This window comes from Pan troglodytes, chromosome 13 (genome assembly GCF_028858775.2).
Source record: "Pan troglodytes isolate AG18354 chromosome 13, NHGRI_mPanTro3-v2.0_pri, whole genome shotgun sequence".
Classification (NCBI taxonomy): Eukaryota; Metazoa; Chordata; class Mammalia; order Primates; family Hominidae; genus Pan; species Pan troglodytes.
The window spans coordinates 66,922,117-66,941,487 of record NC_072411.2 but is presented as its reverse complement, the minus strand read 5'-3'; the positions used below and the strand labels follow the sequence as shown (position 1 = coordinate 66,941,487).

Genomic DNA, 19,371 nt, shown 5'->3' with positions numbered 1-19,371 from the left:
TCTTCCTCCCTCCAAAGATATTTCTCTCTTTTTTTGCATTCACCCAGGCCCAGCAACTGAGCAGTCCTCTCTTCTACTTCCCTTGACCCTTACATTCAATCATCAGTGTAGTGTAGTAGTCAGGGCAGTCCAGCAGTAGGCTGTGATTTACATATTTCACAGCTCTTGCAGGTCTATTATCTCATTGACCTTCAAACAACCCTTTGAAGGGAAGTGGAATAACTAGTTTTACCCCCTGATTAAAACACAAAGAGATGAAGTAACTTGCTCATGCTGGCTGATGACAAACCAGAAAACAAGTCTTCTGACTCTTAAGTTCAGTTTTCTTTCCATCCTCTTTCTGCCTGCCCTGTTTTGGTCAGCCATGACCCTCTGAAAGTTGTCCCTTTGCCTCTAGCTCCCATTAGCTTAGTTTTCTGAAAACCTGGGTGCTCTTGGGAGGATGGCTGCCTTGTTCTGAACAGAGGTTACAGATCACTATGACTTTAGGCAAATATTTCTCAAGAAATGAAGAAAGATGGCTTCAAAAAATAATGATTAACAAAATTCAAATGCAGTCAAAAATATAATACATGCCTGTGCCACTAGAGTGCAGTAACAAAGTGACCTTAAAACTTCTGATAAGAATTGTGTTCCAAAGCATTGCTATGTATCACTATTGCTACATAGTTTGCCAATGCAAATGGCCTATGGGCTCTGGTCTGTACAGGACCTTGGTTTTTAAATGCCTTTTCTGTAAGACATAAACCTTTTTTGTTAGTTACATCTTCCTGGAGTTTTTATCAGTGGTAATTGCTCAGATATAATTAAATCTTTATAAAACAAAGCTGACAGGTTTTTAATGCCGTTTTCCCCCTAGCTGTAATTCTTTAAAATACAACTTAGATTCAGGCTGCAATAAGCTGACATTGTTTCTCCAGGCCACCTCTCCTTAGGTAAATCTAGTCTAATTTGTGCATACTGCATTCTTCTATTCTAACCTCTTTCAGTAGATAAATTTCAGCTTGAGAGGCGGTGGGAACTCTAGATTCTCCTCGACATTTCTAGTGACTTTCGAAAAGACAATAGGGCTCATTTTTTAGTGGAGGTTAGTGAACGGGGAACTTCAGTCCTTTTTTCTTAGAGTGCTGGAATCTTTTCAGTCAACCTTGAAGCAGGTTTCTGCCACCTTTACTTTGTGTTTTAATCCCCTCCTGCCCAAAAGGGATGTTCTAAAGTAATGTAGATTTGTTCTAGTTGATGGGGGGAGGGGTGAGAGCCACTTAAAGTAAATCTTGGGAAGAGGCAAATTATTTAGGATATTCAGCTTTGTAATGAAAAAAAACAGTACAGAGGTATTATAGCTTTTCTTCTTTTTAAATGGTGTAGTATTGAGTATTGATCTTAAAAAAATTTAATTTTCAATTAAGTTTAATTTTAAAAAGGTTACCACAATTTTAACGTTTAAGCACGTTATATACAGAAAATAAGCAAGCCCAAGTACTCTGTTTCGGCATTAGTCATTGTTATATATATACTTTTTTAATTTCTTCCATGGACTACTGTACAGTTGTAGGTAATTGTTTTTTGATGACATGACATCTGTGCCCTAGTTAGATCCCTGTATTTCTTCATAGACAGTTGAGAAATACAGTCTCTAAATAAGAATTGTTTCAAGGTATATTTAGTCCATCATCTAGTCTGGAACTTATTAAATTTAATGTTCTTTCTGGGACATAGCCATATTTTCACAGTTTTGAATCACTGCATTTACACTTGGGCTCATGAGGTGCCATGAAAGGCAACATATGTTTGGAATTTCTCGCTGTGGCCCCAAGGTTGGGATGAAACCCTATAGCATGATACACAGGAAATTCAGCTCCCCAGATGTACTGGTCTACTCTTCCTTTCAGGATTGTTCTTGATCTAAGAATAGCATTTCAAAAGGAAATTTGTTTATTTTAACAGACATTTTTAAAAAATAATGAAGTCACTTACTCACCAGAAACAAAGACCAGAAACCAGTTTACAAAGCCAGTGCTGAAGAATTTAGGGAGTTGATTCTGATGTAAGAAGACAATGGATAAAGTATTTTTCAGAAGTCAGTACAAATTGGCAGCAAATCTACCAAAAACAAATAATAAGAGAAAAACTATCAGTGATGGATTTATCTTCACATGGAGCATGTACTGGTTTAAATCAGTGAATAACTACATAGTTATTGAATTCAAAAACTTTTATTTAGACCTGGTCATCTATTCTCTTAATTAAATGAAATGAAGTTTATGGAGATTCACTTATAAGTCATGTGTTGCTTAATGACAGGGAAACATTCTGAGAAATGCATTGTTAGGTGATTTCCTCATTGTGCAAACATCATAGAGTATACGTACACAAATCTAGATGGTAGCACCTATTACACACCTAGGCTATATGCTATAGCTTATTGCTCCTAGGCTATAAACCTCTACAGCATGTTTCTGTACTGAATTCTGTAGGCAACTGTAACAGAATGGAAAGTATTTATGTATCTAAACATAGAAAAATATATAGTAAAAATACAGCATTGTAATCATATATGTGGGCCATTAGGTGATGCATAACTGTAATATCTAATATTTAATTTATTAGATAGTTATCTCAAACATTTAGTATCTAGTAAATAAACTTATTTTATATTACTATCTAGGGGACTTATTTGAAAATTACTGCAGAAATGATGACCTGGTAACATTTGGAAGATTTTGTTATGGTGTCACTGTCATTTTGACATATCCTATGGAATGCTTTGTGACAAGAGAGGTAAGCGCCGTTCCTTCCCAACGCTTTACCCAGGTGATCTCTCTGCCACATTTAATTTAGGAAGATTTATAAATAATACAGTTTGGCAAATTCCCAAGGGCATGACAAATGGTATAATTTGTAAAATTTTCTTTTTTGACTCTAAAATGTCAGAGTTTAAAGATGAATTTATATTCAGATGTTTACAAGACAATTTTTCAAAAGTTCGGTTTGAAAATTAGGTTTGGTGGATTTGGCTTATATTTCTGTGAGCACAAATATTTATACAACTGCATTCCAAAGTGACTGCCAGCCTTTAGCGACAGCCAAACTAAAGTTGTTGCTTTTAAGGCATTCTTACAAAGAAATTAAGTATCAAGGTTTAAAACATGTTTTACAAAACTGTCTTTTTGCTTAGATGTTTTATCAGTCAACATGTATTAAAGGCACTGTAGAATCTACAGATTCTAACTGGTTTTGTTATTTTTTAAAAACTAAAATATCTTATATTCCATGGAGAACCAAAATTCAACTGAAACTTTTAGTTTTACAGATACATTTTATTTATGTATTTATACATGTAGATGTGTATATTTACAACTATACATAACAAAAAATTATAATATAAATAATAACAAATATATAGGATATTATTTACTTATAAATATATTGTATTGTCAAAGTCAGCTCTAAATTGGGTTATATATTCCACTTGGATTTGTAGAGAAATATTATCTGAAAGAGAATTCATTCTTTTGGTGTAAAATTGGATAACACGGCCTGTCAGGAATCCCTTATGCTGTCAGCTAAAAATCCACTGTACCAGTCAGCAGTAAAACATGATCTTGCTTCACAGTGGGTCTTTCAGGGACCACACTGAAAAGGGCTCAGTCATAGGATCTGTTCCTAGAGGCTGTTTATACAGTGCACCATGTGAAAGGGTCTAATGAGATAAGTGAAATATCTACAGAGCTTTAAATACACTAAATAATCAGCAGGCTTCTTGAGGCAAGCCAGGGCTTACTTTAAGTCAGTCCCAGGGATAAGGAACTGACTGCACGGGGAAACAGAAGAGGGAAATGTTTAGCACTGTGTATGTCCTTTACAACTAGCACTTCTCTCCCTCACACATGTATAACTCACAGGCCAGTTCTCTACCTTGACTATAAAGGAGAAATAGACTGAACTAATTTATTTTAAATTTAAGAGCCTTTCGAAACTTTACTAGCTATTGTCAGATGCAGGACATGGTATTATTTTAGCTTCTGCTCAGTACATAGGTTCAAATCTAATCTCTAGATCAGCAAGTAAGAACAGATGGTGCATTCTCACGTGGTTGCTAGTAAACTGCCTGCCTGCAATGATCTGAGTCACTTCACCTGCACAACTTCTGTATTTAGTACTTGAAACTTGAGTTTCCTTTCTAGCTGCTGTGGCAGGAAGACAGAACTGAGTCAAGATCTCTGCCACAATAGCAAATACTCAGCAGAAGAATGGTGTCTATAACTTTCCCTTCTCTTACTCTTCATTCTGCATGCACACACACGTACACACACAAATGTATGACTGACAAAAATATAATCAAACTGTTTCAATTCATAAAAGCACTAAAATGGCTGTCTACCCTTAATAAATATCTCTTACTACCTGCCTCACTAAGTGATTTTTCACTCTCACAATTATATCATAGAGGCATCTGTAAGAATGGATCTTAAATAAGATAATACTTGGAGAGACATTACAACTTATGTTATTAATATCACCATTAAATTATTAGCAAAGTCATGGCAGTATGTGACACATGGGAGATGTTGCATATCCAGGCAGTACAGCTTAGAGAGATGGCTTCTTTATGATACCTCAATATCTGACCTTCTGTTATTTCCAACTCTTTGTCTCACTGTTCTTTTGCACAGGGTCACTACTTATTCAGACTATCTTCTCTTTATCCTCCATAGGTATTGTTCCTGTTATTACCTCTTTGCTCTTTTTCACACTCTTGTCTCAGCCTATAATTCTGCTCCAAATCCTGTGCATGTTTCAAGCCCTACCTCAAACCAAGGTAGGTCAAGCATATTTCAGGGATGCTGTAAAGGAGATTACTGTAAGGAGAGAGCTCTAGATACCTAAGGCTCCTTCTAGTCCTAAATTCTCTTTGATCTTTTTTGTCCTGTTATAAATTGATCTCTACTTGCTTTTTTAAGTTTCGTTGTATGCCTCCAAAAATTAATTCCTGAGAATAGGAATCATTTCCCTGACATTTTATCTTTGCAAACCATATCATAATATGGGACACATTAAGTCAGTAATTTTTTATTGCTTTCCTGATCTGAGTAGTCACGAAAAATGGTGATGAACTCTTGCCCATTTTTGCTGAGGAAAGGCAAGATAAAATAGACTTAAATTATAACAAATAGGAATTAGTTTATGCAGAATTAATTTCCTGTTAGTAAAGGATATTACACATCCAGTATTAATAAGGGAAACGTGACAGCTACTTCTTAGAGGCCATGCAAATAATCTAAATAGCATGTTTAGTTTGTTTTAGTAGTAACCTATTGGACTCAAGAAAGAAGGATAAGATAACTTTCCAAAGTCTCTCCTATACTTGAAAGATACATATATTGAAACATCGGTATGCCACACTATAGGTCTGTAATATAATCCACTGACTAATAGTTCAACAAGGAATACTTGTTATTGATGTGTGTGTCTGTATGTAAGTAATTTGGAAAATATAGAACATTCCTAGTGACTTAAGATTTGATTAATAGCCTTGTTGGTAGTATTTTATATATTCCTAAATACTATTGTAAAATACTCCCTCAATAAATCCTGCATGCCTTTAAAAGTCCCTCTCAAAATAATCTGTTTTTTCGGCAGGTAATTGCCAATGTGTTTTTTGGTGGGAATCTTTCATCGGTTTTCCACATTGTTGTAACAGTGATGGTCATCACTGTAGCCACGCTTGTGTCATTGCTGATTGATTGCCTTGGGATAGTTCTAGAACTCAATGTGAGTACATGCAAAGATTTACCCCTTCACTCTAAAATTCTCTTTAAAAGATAATGATTACTTTTAACATAAGATGTATTTTCCTTAACAAAAGTGTCACGTTTGAAGTGGAATCAAAATATGTTTGTAATAGTAAATATTTTCAATGACGATTCTGTGCACTTTGTGGGACTATATAGTTTTAAAGTCGTGGTTGTTTAGAGACATATGGGGTCGTCACAACATATGGGGTAGGCAGTGCTGTTGGCCTCTAGTGGGTAGAGGCCAGGGATACACATCCCACAATGTGCAGGCCTCTCACAGCAAAGAATTATCTGATCCAAAATGTCAATAGTGCTGAGGTTGAGAAACCCTGGTTTAGGGTACTTTTGCATATCTCATTTACTATATAACACATAAATGTTACTAAAAATAGCTATAAATTAAGTGGATTTGAACTTTGCTGAATAATAATATATCTAGTGAAATTTATGAAAAATATGAAAGGATTCAAGTTATATCCATTCACTTGCTATGACAAAATTTCTTTTTCTTTAAATATTTTTCTCTCTCCAGATCTTTCTTTTATAGTCTGCACTGCCATCAACCAAATAGAAGTCCTCATAATATCACAGTTGAATTAATCCCAGCTCTGTTTCAACTATCATGTATTTAAATTCTGCTTTCAGTTTATTGGCATTTTCCTACCAGAGCAAGTATAAATTCCGTTGCTTCTACCATCTTGTCTTCTGTGTAAAACTATTTCCCATTTACTTCCCAAAATCTATGTTCAGCTCTAGTCAATCTTATTTTTTGGCCTGTGAATAAGCCATATCAATTCTTTCCATTATTCTTTGTCCTATCTGCTTTTTATTTCCCATAATGATTATTTTTCTTTCATTTCTGTCCAAATTTTACAAAAACTTTAAGATCCAGTGCAACTTCTAATTCCTTTATTCACATTCACTGATCATATATTTATTGAGTAATTACTATGTGCCACACAATAGAATATAAGGATGAATGCAATAAGAAAGGATCTGTGCATTCTCACAAATAAACATAAAAGTTCAACTGCAATGTAGGTGATGAAGACAGAGGAGGCCAGGAACGGTGGCTCACACTGTAATCTCAGCATTTTTGGAGGCCAAAGTGGATGGATTGCTTGAGCCCAGGAGTTGGAGACCAGCCTGGGCAACACAGTGAAACCCCATCTCTACAAAAAATTAGCCGGGTTTGGTGGCATGCGCCTGTAGTCCCAGCTACTTGAGAGGCTGAGGTGAGAGGATTGCTTGAGCCCAGGAGGTAGAGGTTTCAGTGAGCTGAGATGGCACCACTGCACTCCAGCCTGGGCAACAGAGTGAGACCCTGTCTCAAAAAAAAAAAAAAAAAAAAAAAGAGAAAAGAAGACAGAGGGAAATGGATGGATTCCCAAAACACATTTTTCAGAAAAGATTGTAATTTGGTGACACAGATTCCATTGGGAAGACAGGGGGCAGAATGACTTCTTGGTTGTATTTTGTGGAACTAGAATAATGATGTCATTTGCTAAGACAGGAATGGAAGTTGTTCTACCACTACAAAGTGGCTAATCTTCTACAATCCTTACAGAATTTCTCATCAGAATCACCCACCAGTTAGCATTTATTGGTCATGCACTACAGGGAGGGCAAACCCGTACAGATGGGATCCCAAGTCATCATTTACTCGTTTCATTGAGAATTGAGGCATAGGTGAAGGTATTATTATCAGTGCCCAAGTTACTATGTCATCCAGATGCCATTTTGATTTGAAATTCCATACAAAGGCAGGAGGGAATTCAGTCAGGGACCCTACTGGGGACTTTCTTGTAAATGGAAAGTGGGGAGTAAGCAGTTTCCAAAACCTCAGGAGACTGGTAATTGTCTATTATACCAACAGTGGAAGGAAAGCTCATAGGAAAGTAAGCAAGTGTCAAAGGTAACTTTTACCTTCTTCCCAGTTTTGCATAGGCCAAACACTAGTAGGGCCACTAAAAATCATTTCGCATACCAATCTTGATTTGTGTAGATGGATCACTACTACATTAATGTGCTGACTTAATTTATGTATTATCTCGTGTCATGTGTTGTTGAAGCTGTCCATAAGCTTGCCTTACCTAACAATTGGTAAGCTCTTTGAAGACAAAAATACTTAACCACCTCCTCCCTCCTCCATAGTATTTGGCACAGGGCTAAGGACTCAGTGCTGAAATTATTGCATGGGTGATTGCACCTTGGGACTACAGTTCAGGATCTATTTCTATAAATATTCTTAGACACAAGATGCTTTCTTTAATGTAGTACCAGGAAATGAAGTGTTATAAAAAATGGTTGCTGTTGACAGTAGTAGTAATCTTTCACCTATGCTGTGGAGATAATCAACATAATGATTTCCAAGCCCTGTTTTTTCCTGTTTTATGAAATATCTTGTTTGAGTCCACAAATTTGTTTGTTGATATTTTAGGATTTTGTTGTAAGACAAAATATATTTATTATCTGCCTGAACATTCACTACATAGTGATAGCCCAACACATTTTTTTTTGTTTTCAAGTTAATCAAGTGCACACATATTGCTCATTTTTCAGGAATAAGTTTTTTTTGTAAATCTAGCCATTACTTTCTGTAAAGTTAATTGCTAATCTCCATGACATTTGCACAACAAAATTGTAGGCATATAATCATATTAAATATTCTCTATTATACTTATATTGAAAACTGTTTTGGTTAATACAGAATTCTGGTATTAAAGAATAATCATAGAAGAATACATTGTGAATATCTATTTTAAAGTCAAGATCTGAGCTGGCCCTGGAGGACTATTTTTAAAATTTAAAATATGATTCAAGATCTTTAGATTTTTTTAAAACCTGATTATATAGACATACATTAAAAATTAGAGTGCTAAATTGTCTGTTATGACCTAATAGCCCAAGACGATTACACTAGTTTTAAAGCACTTTGTAAGAATTAATAAAATCTAGGATCTCCATTCTCAGACCACCTGAGAATAAGTGTTTTTCACATCAGTACGTCTTTTGGTGTGCGTAAGAACGTATTCAAATCTTTACTCAACTCCTTTTTGTGTGGACACTTACCATGTCTAATAGAGCCAAATCAAGCATCATGTCTGTTAGTAACTAATACACGCTGGATCATGCAACACTTTGGAAGTAACTTAAAGCATGCTGTGTTCCACTTCATAATAATAATGTGGGCAGGGCGCAGTGGCTCATGCCTGTAATCCCAGCACTTTGAGAAGCCAAAGCAGGCGGATCACCAGAGGTCAGGAGTTCAAGACCTGCCTGGCCAACATGGTGAAATCCTGTCTCTACTAAAAAATACCAAAAAAAAAAAAGAAAATATTAGCTGGGTGTGGTGGCACATGCCTGTAGTCCCAACCACTCGGGAGGCTGAGACAGGAGAATTGCTTGAACCCAGGAGGCGGAGGTTGCAGTGAGCCAAGATTGCGCCAGTGCACTCTAGCCTGGGTGACAAAGCAAGACTCCATCTCAAAAAAAATAAATAAAATAATAATAATAAAAATAATAATAATAATAATAATGTGAGCTACCATGTATTGAGTACTTACTCTGTACCAGGTGCTTTGCAGTATCATCTCCTTTTATCTATATTAAATTGACAGATGAAGAAACTGAGGCACTGCATGATTAAATAGTCTGAGGTCATACTAGTTACAAGTAAAAAAATACAGAGTTGAACACAGGCATTTGGACCCTAAAGCTCACATTTTAAATCATTACACTACTCTGAGATTTCCTAAGCATAAGATTTTAAATTATGTAAAATAATTATGCTCATTTCTCTATCCACTTTCTTAGGTTATAAAATCTATGCATTGAGTTTATCTGTAAGAAAGGTTAAGAGTAATCTATGATACTTATGGATAGACTTTAATAATGGGTTAAAACATACCAGGAGATGAAATAAAATGGAACTGAAAAGTTTTTGTCTTAATAATTTTTAGTTAATAACTTTCATCTTAGTAATTGTAGTACTTTAGAAATGTAGTTAATAGCTTTTATCTTAGATAACAATTTTAGTACTTTAGGAATTCTTTTTTATTTTAGCTTCTGAATAAGTAGAATAATGAGCTTCACAGATGAGATGAATCAGATCATGCAAGGTTAGGGAAATGCTACTATTTAGTATCACCAAATAATATAGAATAAAATGAATTGAGGTAATATTAGTTATTGAATTAAAAAATAGAACCTTGCTTTCCTTTTTTTTTCTTGTTTTCATGTCAGTAGACAACAATGAAATATTTTTCCAAAGCAAACACACACTAAGTTTTAAAGGTTTCATTTTAGAAGCAAATCAAATAAATATAAGCACTATTCTTGGTAACAAGAATCCAGCGTCTTAGCACTAATGTTGCTATTGGAGAAAAGAGGCATCTGCAGTAATTGGGCCCTATGGGTTTCTACTTGCAGCAGTACAAAGAGAGAAAATGAAGCAGCTGGTGCCTGTGCCAGCATAACCAGCTCAACAAGCATTGTGTGTGGTTTACAGTGGAAGGAAGAAAGCAAGCCAAATGCCAGCAAGAGCCCAGATAAAGAAATACAGTCTTTGGGGTGAGCAAGCCATAATCCCAGTTGCCAAAGACTTCCTGAGCAAGAGAGAGTTTCTTTTTGAAGTATTGGAGTGAATTTCATGAGTTTAGATTAATTACAAAGTAGAAATTTAAAAGATGTATAAGCATTATTTTATTTAGTTTCCAGCTTCCTTGCATCATTTGAGAAATTTCTATTCAGGTAGGAAAATTCAGGCACTTTTTCAATCTGTACTGGCAATAAAAATGTTCAATAGCTTCTGTCCTTTCTCTCCAGCAGACTGCAAAATACTCTGACATCCACAGTGTTATTATCAATTAATAAGAACTGTCCCGTCTTTATAACTTAGACTATATTTTGTTGTCTTTTTAATAAGCAGTTATGATTTTACGTCCTGTCAAGCAATTTCAAAAATTATTCCAAAGCCAGTGGTGTATCCTTAAGCAAGTCCACATTAAATAGATCAAATCAGCTCGACTAATTCATAGGGAATAGATCAGATGCAACCACACTATTATTTTACTGATGATCTTGACTTCTAGCAACAACCTTTAGTAAGACTGAGCTTTTAAATATCAAGAAAGTAGCTGGTATCTAAACAAGATACTCAACTGGAATCCTTCCAGTAGAAATATGAGCTATATAGTCTTTCCTCTAATTGCTACTTTCTCAACACTTAAGAATTATAACATAAATAGAACACCCATTGCTTTGCACTGCCCAGCAAGTTAAGTTTGGAAGAGTACCAAAAGGCTGACTGATGACAGCTTCTTAGCAGAAGCTGGGGGCAGTTTTCATCCTGATAGTACTTCCACAATCTGCAGTTCCAGATGAATTAGCCACATGTTTGTGACTACAAAGAGGAGACTACAACACACACAGACATATACACAGACAAACACACACACACATTTGTATTTGAATTACTGTTTGTTGTTTTCACAAATTGTTATTTTAAAGAAATCAGAGGCTAATACTTTTTGTTATAAATACAGACCAATTGTTAACAGTATCTTCCATAACTTAAAAAGCACTGTTAATTCCAAATATTATGATAGAATCTATGGAATCCATAATATATTTCATTCTAGTCATATGACAACTAATCTTTTATTTTTTGTGTACCTTTGTAGATATTAATTTGTATTCAGGTGCTATGAATGGCAAAAGTATATTTTCCATATATTCTAAATTAGAACATGATTTTGGTATTTTTTAGTATTTTCTCATTCTTATGTTTCTTATTTTGGAAATATTTTCCATGCAGTGTGGTCCCTCCTATTCTTTCTCTGGACGCTTTTGTTTTTGTAAAAATTCAAAAAGTTACATAATTGGGATCATAGTCATAATATTTCTGGTATGGAGAGATTGCTTTGTATAAAACACACAGTAATTTTATTAACTGGTGTGAGAATATAGTTATTTTAAAGCTATTTTAAAGGTACAATTTATAATTTTACATCATCCAACTTCGAGTTTATTTTGCTGTTATTTTCCCAGGAGAAAATTTACCAAAATAATGTGTCAAAAAGCTTTTAAACCATAGGTGATAGTTGCATAGGATTTCATTATACTATTCTTTCTACTTTTGTGTACGCTTGCAAATTAACTTTTAAATTTAGAAAAACATAGTTTATGAAAAGCTTGCATTTAGTTGTAAAGTAATATAACATTTGTTACTGATTTTATATATTAAAAACTTACATTTTATTATTTCAGAGAACAACATTTGTGAAATGTCATAATAAGAGAATGAAAACTAAAACCACATGAACAGCTGGGTGCAGTGGCTCACACCTGTAATCTCAGCACTTTGGGAGGCTAAGGCGAGAGGATCACTTGAGCTCAGGAGTTCGAGACCAGCTGGGGCAACATAGTGATCCCTCGTCTCTGCAAAAAATTAGCCAGACATGGTAGCATGTGCCTGTAGTCTCAACAACTCAGGATGCTGAGGTGGGAGGATCACTTGAGCTTGGGAGGTCAAAGCTGAACTGTGATTATGCTAGTGCACTCTAGCCTAGGAAACAGAGTGAGACCCTGTCTCCAAAAAAAAAAAGAGAGAGAGAGAAAACAAAAAACACATGATTATCTCAACTGATGCAGAAAAAGAATTTGACAAAGTTTAGCATCATTTCTTGATAGAAACTCTTTTAACAGTTTAGAGAGAGAAAAGTCCTCAACATAATAAAGGCTATTTATGAAAAACCTACAGCTAACATCACAATTAATAGGGAACAACTGAAGGCTTTTCTCCTAAGATCCAATAAAAGGTAAGGATACCCACTCTCGCCACTTCTCTTCAACATAGTACTGGAAGTACTAGCAAGAGCAATCAGACAACAAAAAGAAATAAAAGGCATCCAAATTGGAAAAGAAGAAGTAAAGTTATTTCTATTTGCCGATGACATGATTCTATATGTGGAAAACCCCAAAGCTTCCAAAAATAGTGTTAGAACTAATAAATTAATTCAGTAAAGTTGCAGGATATAAAACCAACATACAAAAATCAGTAGCATTTTTATACACAAATAATAACCTAGCTGAAAAAGAAATCAAGAAAACAATGTCATTTATGATAGCATCAAAAAATACTCTGGAATAAATTTAACCAAAGAGGTGAAAAATTTGTATACTGAAAACTATAAAATCTTGCTGAAGGAAATTGAAAAAGACACAAATAAATGGAACATATAAATAAATGGAAAGATATCCTGTGGATGGAATTAATATTGTTAAAATGGCCATACTACCCAAAGCAATATACAAATTCAACATAATTCCTATCAAAATTCTAACGGCATTCTTCACAGAAATAGAAAAAACAATCAGTATTGAAAAGAAAAATAAAGTTGAAGGCATCACACTTCCTGATTTCAAATGATATTACAAAGCTGCAGTAATAAAAACGGTATGATACTGGCATAAAAACACAAATATAGACCGATGGAACATAAAAGAGAGCCAAGAAATAAATCCAAACATATAGGGTCAACTAATTTTCTACAAGAGCACGAAGAGGACACAATGGGGAAAGGATAGTCTTCAATAATGATGCTGGGAAAAATGGATTCTCAAATGCAAAAGAGTGAAATTGGACCCTGATCTTACACCATACACAAAAATCAATTCCAAATGGATAAGATACCTAAATGTAAGGCCTGAATCTGTAAAATTCCTAGAAGAGAACGTAGAATAAAAGCTCCTTGACATTAGCCTTGGAAATGATTTTTTTGAATATCACACTAAAAGCTCAGACTATAAAACTAAAAATAAATAAATAGGACTACATCAAACTAAAAGGCCTCTGCAGTGGGGAGGGGGGGCGGCGGGGGAAGAAAAGACAATGTACAGATTGGGAAAAAGTATTTGCAAACCATCTAACTGATAAAGGGTTACTATAAAAAGTTTACAAATAATTCTAATAACTCAATAGCAGAAAAATGATTAACTTGATTAAAAAATGGGCAAAGGACCTTAACAGATATTTCTCCAAAGAAGACATGAAAATGGCCAACAGGTATACGAAAAAGTGCTCAACATCATTAATCATCAGGAAAATGCAAATTAAAACCACTAGGTGATATCACTTCATATACCCTTTAGGATGGCTATGATCAAAAAGACCAGAAATAACAAATGTTGACAGAAGTGTGGAGAAAAGGGAACCCTAGTACATTGCTGGTGGGAATGTACATTGGAATAGTCAATATGGGAAACAGAATGGAGGTTCCTAAAGAAATTAAAAATAGAACCATCATATGACCCAGGAATCTCTATTCTGGGTATATACTCAAAAAAGGTGAAATCACCACCTCATAAAGATATCTGCACTCCCATGTTCATTGAAGCATTATTCACAATAGTGAAGAGATGGAAACAACCTCAGTGTTCATTGATGTATGAATGGATACAGAGAATGTCATATAGATCTGTCTATAACATGGAATATTATTCAGCCTTGAAAAAGGAGATCCTGCCATTAGCCACAACATGGATAGACCTGAAGAATGTTAAGTGAAATAAGCCAGACACATAAAGCAAAATATTACATGATCTCTCTTATATGTGGAATATTTTTTTTAAATGCCTAATATATAGAGTTAGAGATAAAAGAATAAAACTGTGATTACCAAGGGTAGGAAACAAAGGGAGGAAATGTAGAGAGGTAGGTCAAAGAATTCAAAGTAGCAGATATGTAGGATGAACAAGTCTACAGATTTAATGTACAATATGAGGGCTGTAATTTATAAATTGTATTATATTTGGGACTTTTGTTAAATAAGTAGATATTAGTTGCTCTCATCACCAAAGAAGTAATTATGTGAGATGAATAGATATGTTAGTTCAATACAATAACCATTTTACTATCTGTATGTATTCTATGACATCAGGTTATAAACCTCAAATATACACAGTAAAATTTACTTTTTAAAAACGTATGTCTTATGTTTTAAGAGAATATTGGTCATAAAATTTTAATGTATGTTACATTGTTAAATATACTATAATTAAAATCTAACATAATTAGAAAAACATATTACCTAAAATGCATTAAATGTTAACATTTATATTATTTGCTAAGTTTCTATTGCGAATTAGTCCTATTCAAGGGGAAAGTCTCTTCCTTTGACATCAATAGCTGTTAGTATTTTTATAATAGACAATTCTACCACCATTATTTTAAATCTGACATTCCTCCTTAGGTTGGATTTATTCCTAGCTAATGTGGGGAAGGGTGAATGAGTAATAGTCATTTAGCTCTGCTGTCAACTTTCTCAGTAATTAATGTGCTTAGTTTTATTTGAAAGAGGATTTAGAAATGCTATTTCATGTTAACTGCCTTAGGGTTATAGTTTTTCTTTCTCACACAGATAGGCACATCTTCCATACAAGCTCAGGTAAAGAAGAAAGACATTGTGGCCCCTATACAATTTCCCAAAATTTCCCTCTTATACACAAATGACAAATAGACCATTCATGTTTGAAGGGCATAGTGGATACACAATAGTTTTAATGAAGAATATAAGGAAATATGATGAACTGAAAATACAGGAAATTTCAAGAGTGCCAGAAGTCAGTCCTATTATCTGCTTTATTTTCTATATTATTTTGTGATAATATTTTCTTAAGTCTGAAAAGCTGTTATACTATTTCATTATTTTCATTTGTAAATATGCCAGTGGAAAAGGTAACGCCTATTTCTAAGTCTTTCTTAGAACTATTTTTCCTCCCTTTGTTTGATTCAACTGAACCTATCACATGTTTAACATGTGCATGAAAAACACATTTTGTAAATGCTTTTAAAAGCTGTCCGAAGAATGTTTCCATCTAGTGACATTATCTTGTTTCTTGTTTTCAACATGCAGGGTGTGCTCTGTGCAACTCCCCTCATTTTTATCATTCCATCAGCCTGTTATCTGAAACTGTCTGAAGAACCAAGGACACACTCCGATAAGATTATGTCTTGTGTCATGCTTCCCATTGGTGCTGTGGTGATGGTTTTTGGATTCGTCATGGCTATTACAAATCCTCAAGACTGCACCCATGGGCAGGAAATGTTCTACTGCTTTCCTGACAATTTCTCTCTCACAAATACCTCAGAGTCTCATGTTCAGCAGACAACACAACTTTCTACTTTAAATATTAGTATCTTTCAATGAGTTGACTGCTTTAAAAATATGGATGTTTTCATAGACTTTAAAACACATAACATTTACACTTGCTTTAGTCTGTATTTATGTTATATAAAATTATTATTTTGGCTTTTATCAAGACTTGGCTTTTATGAGTAGTGCAATATAAAAGATAAAGAAAAATTGAATGTATTTCACCTTTAACTGGAACAAAATAAGTGTTTTGTTCTAATGACTGCACTACACTAATGCTAATTGAAGAAGGGAGAGTTAAGCCTTTAGCATTTTCTGCCATCCCCCTTTTATTTAATATGCAAACCAGTATATTGTGCTCCAAAATAAGTAGGTGATTGTGGGTTGGAATTTTGTGTAGATGTCTTTTGGTGGGGGGGTGTGGGGGGTGGGCATTTTCTTTGTCCTTAAAAGTCTGTGGAACTGAAGAGAAGGGAAACCCAAAACGATTGAAAAGAAGATATATCCCAAGAACAAAGAGGAGCTCTCCGTTATAATTTCAGCAGCATCCTTTGTTTAAAGGGAAATGGATCCCTGGAGAAATGAGCAAAGACCTCTCCATGTGAGGAAGCCTGAATCATAGACTGGCTGTGAGGAGCAAGGTGTGTAAAGAATCAAAATCACCTCCCATCTTCTGATGCTGTGGGAATACAATGGTAGCGCCATTCTAAAACAGAAAAACAAACAAACAAACAAAAAAACAAAAACAAAAAACAGTTGTTCTGTGGCAAGAACCTAAGAGATTGGTGATATGGACCTGTTGAATTTTTAGTGCTGTCAGGAATGTACAACTGGAAGCTGAACTTTGAAACTAGAAACGTGTAAGAAGAATCAGGGCTACAGAAGAAGCTTTCTCAGTCCACTGGGGGTTCCTCAGAGAGATTTCTGGGAGCTCTTGTTGACTGGGTCTTTGGGAGCAGATAGTGAGATGGAGTTTATCATAACTAATGGGAGAGAGGGGAAAGCAGGATTGTTAGGGAGAGGTAGAACTGCAGTGCAGGCTGACCTCAGCCAAATCCACAGGGAAGCTGGTGCTTACATGACCCATCAGAGTTGTCCCTGTTCAAGGGTAATAGCCCAGTTTTGATACTGCTGCCTCCATCAGTCATTTAATGTGAGCATCTGGAGAAGGATGAGTTCTTGGGCTAGGCAGCTCTTTGCAGCAGAGCAAACCCTAAAGGAACTGAGAGCTGGAGGTGGTCTACTGATAGCTTTGTCACCACATGCTTCCTTACAGGGGTATCTGGGAGACACAGCTGTGCCTACCACAGATGCCCTCAGTTTACTGAGGATTTTTAAATGATTTTTTAATGAGGACTTTGTGTCTTTGTATGTATGACAATCTTTAAAAAGTAACATGAAAATCTGGGGCCATCTGGATGGCTTCCTTATATCAAGTATCACCTAAGATTTTCATGTCATTTGTATTCCAATCAGGTTGTCCATCTGTGGCACTATATTAATTGTTGCCAAATAACGAGAAACTATCACAAGCAGAGTTAATACATATATGATGAGTTTGTACAAATCAAATGCAAAAAAAAATCCTACAGGAAGTGTATAAAGGGTAGGTTCACAGTAGTTTGAATAAAGTGGCAAGAGCTGAGTCACTGTGTGACTCATAGTGAGAAAGGCCTATTGAACATAAAGGAAGATGCATTTTAGCAGGTAGAACCATGCTCAGGGTTTTAGTGGTGATTTGTTTTTTCAATAAAATATTATCCTTACCACTAAATTAATTTAAATCCTGTTGGGTAACTTTTCTGTATTTAACTTATAAATTTGTTTTTTTATAGTTAAGGGTCATAGGCTAAGCAGTTTGTGCCTGTTTTTAGATTGGTACATGTTTAGGTAAAATATAATAAAAATGCTTTCATTCCATGTAAGAAATGAGGAAATGTAAGAAATTTTTGCCACAGTCTGTCATTACATTGCTCAAGACTGAGAAACACTGACCTACATAATTATTAAATAAAGTCATGAGGGATGAGATCTCTAAGCATGTACAAAGAAAAGTATGTCAAGGATAACATAATTTAGCACGTAACCATCTCTTATCTTGTACTTTGGTGTTGCTTCATACTCTTCAAGCAGATGAAAGCTCCTGGTAGGAACTGAGCGCAGCATTAGTGCCTAATAAACATGTATTGGTTTATTTATTTTTAATCAGCTGTAGAACAAGACTGCTTATGACCCAGTTATTAGCTGCATGGATTACCGACATCTTTCAAATTATAATTTAATAAATCTTAGGAACTCACATTTATTTTGCAAGAATACTTGTATGCTTATTTTGCCACCATGCATAACTGCAAGAACCCCACCCCTCAATCTATTTTCTGCCTCAGTTCAATAAGAGATTCCCCTGAAAATCTTTCCATCCCTGCCACTTGTTGCCCCTAACAAAGCAACTTGAAGGTTTTAAACCAGTTTTTGAAGCTGTCAATACACTTAAATGTATAAAGCACTTCTTAACTTTAAAAAGGTGGTGGTAGGCAAGAATCACATCTTTACACACAAATGAGAACATCTAGCAATACACTTCCTTTAAGGATATAAGTTGGATAGCATCTGTGTAATTTAGAAATTGAGTCATTGTTCACTTATTATAGAATCTTTATTATCAACACTAACTTGAACCATCTTCAAACATCAGAATGGGTAAACTGTCTATGACCATACCATCCTGAACGCACCAGATCTCATCTGATCTTGGAAGCTAAGTATGGTCTGGCCTTGTTAGTACTTGGATGGAAGAAGAAGTAAACTGCCTTGCCTGGACTATTTCCAATGATGCCAAACAATAATTGTTGCCCCTTGTCTTTCTTAAAAGGAGACTGCATCCATTTAACCAAACTAAGAAATTTTCGATTAGTCCTCTGCTGAAGTCATACTATACACATCTACTTAATTAAAGATACATTTATTGAAGAGAACAGGTCTCCTCCTGGTTTATCTGCTATAGCCTTGCTTAGGAAAGGAATAATAGTCTGTCTTTTAATTAGGTGTGGCTATTGATTGGAGCAAATGTTGTCAGGTGGTCCAAGAGGGGCCCAAGCATGAATCAATGAGTGACCATGAGGTCACCCATCAGTGAGGGTACCCATGAATGCTTTACTAACTGTGGCAAGGATAATAATTTGCTACCTCAATAGAATAAGCGCTTTTAAGAATGTATGCTTATTCTAAAAAATGTGTAAAGAATTTGCCAAGATAGCAGAGCAAATATGTAGAGTGGACCAGAGATGCTGTGACCTAGAGAACACATAGACCAGGAGAGAAAGAAAAGAGCCCAGTCTTTGTCTAGAGTAGTGGCTTTCAAACTTGGACATGTGTCAGAATCACCTGGAGGCCTTGCTGAAACACAGATTGCTGGG

General features: G+C 35.1%; 1 protein-coding gene and 1 long non-coding RNA gene across 22 annotated transcripts in view; one reads left to right on the top strand and one right to left on the bottom strand.

Annotated features, from left to right (window-relative positions):
• LOC104005243 (uncharacterized) overlaps positions 1-19,371 on the bottom strand; it is a 287,414-nt gene that overhangs the window by 213,423 nt on the left and 54,620 nt on the right. For all 5 annotated transcript variants that reach the window (XR_010150118.1, XR_678463.4, XR_008546636.1 and 2 more), the window contains exon 3: positions 1,982-2,103. This is a non-coding gene — a long non-coding RNA (uncharacterized LOC104005243). The remainder of the gene's footprint in view (positions 1-1,981; positions 2,104-19,371) is intronic.
• Positions 1-19,371, top strand: part of SLC38A11 (solute carrier family 38 member 11) — a 61,334-nt gene that overhangs the window by 41,163 nt on the left and 800 nt on the right. For 10 of the 17 annotated variants that reach the window (XM_054679093.2, XM_016949961.4, XM_016949965.4 and 7 more), the window contains 3 exons: positions 2,669-2,781; positions 5,644-5,775; positions 15,716-18,009. In XM_054679093.2, coding sequence (XP_054535068.1) covers positions 2,669-2,781; positions 5,644-5,775; positions 15,716-16,009 — 539 coding nt within the window. In that variant the 3' untranslated portion in view covers positions 16,010-18,009. Of the gene's footprint in view, positions 1-2,668; positions 2,782-5,643; positions 5,776-6,330; positions 7,034-10,229; positions 10,371-12,068; positions 12,303-15,715; positions 18,010-19,371 lie in introns of those variants that run through there. The other 7 variants (XR_008546630.2, XR_008546629.2, XR_008546631.2 and 4 more) reach the window with 6 other exon arrangements.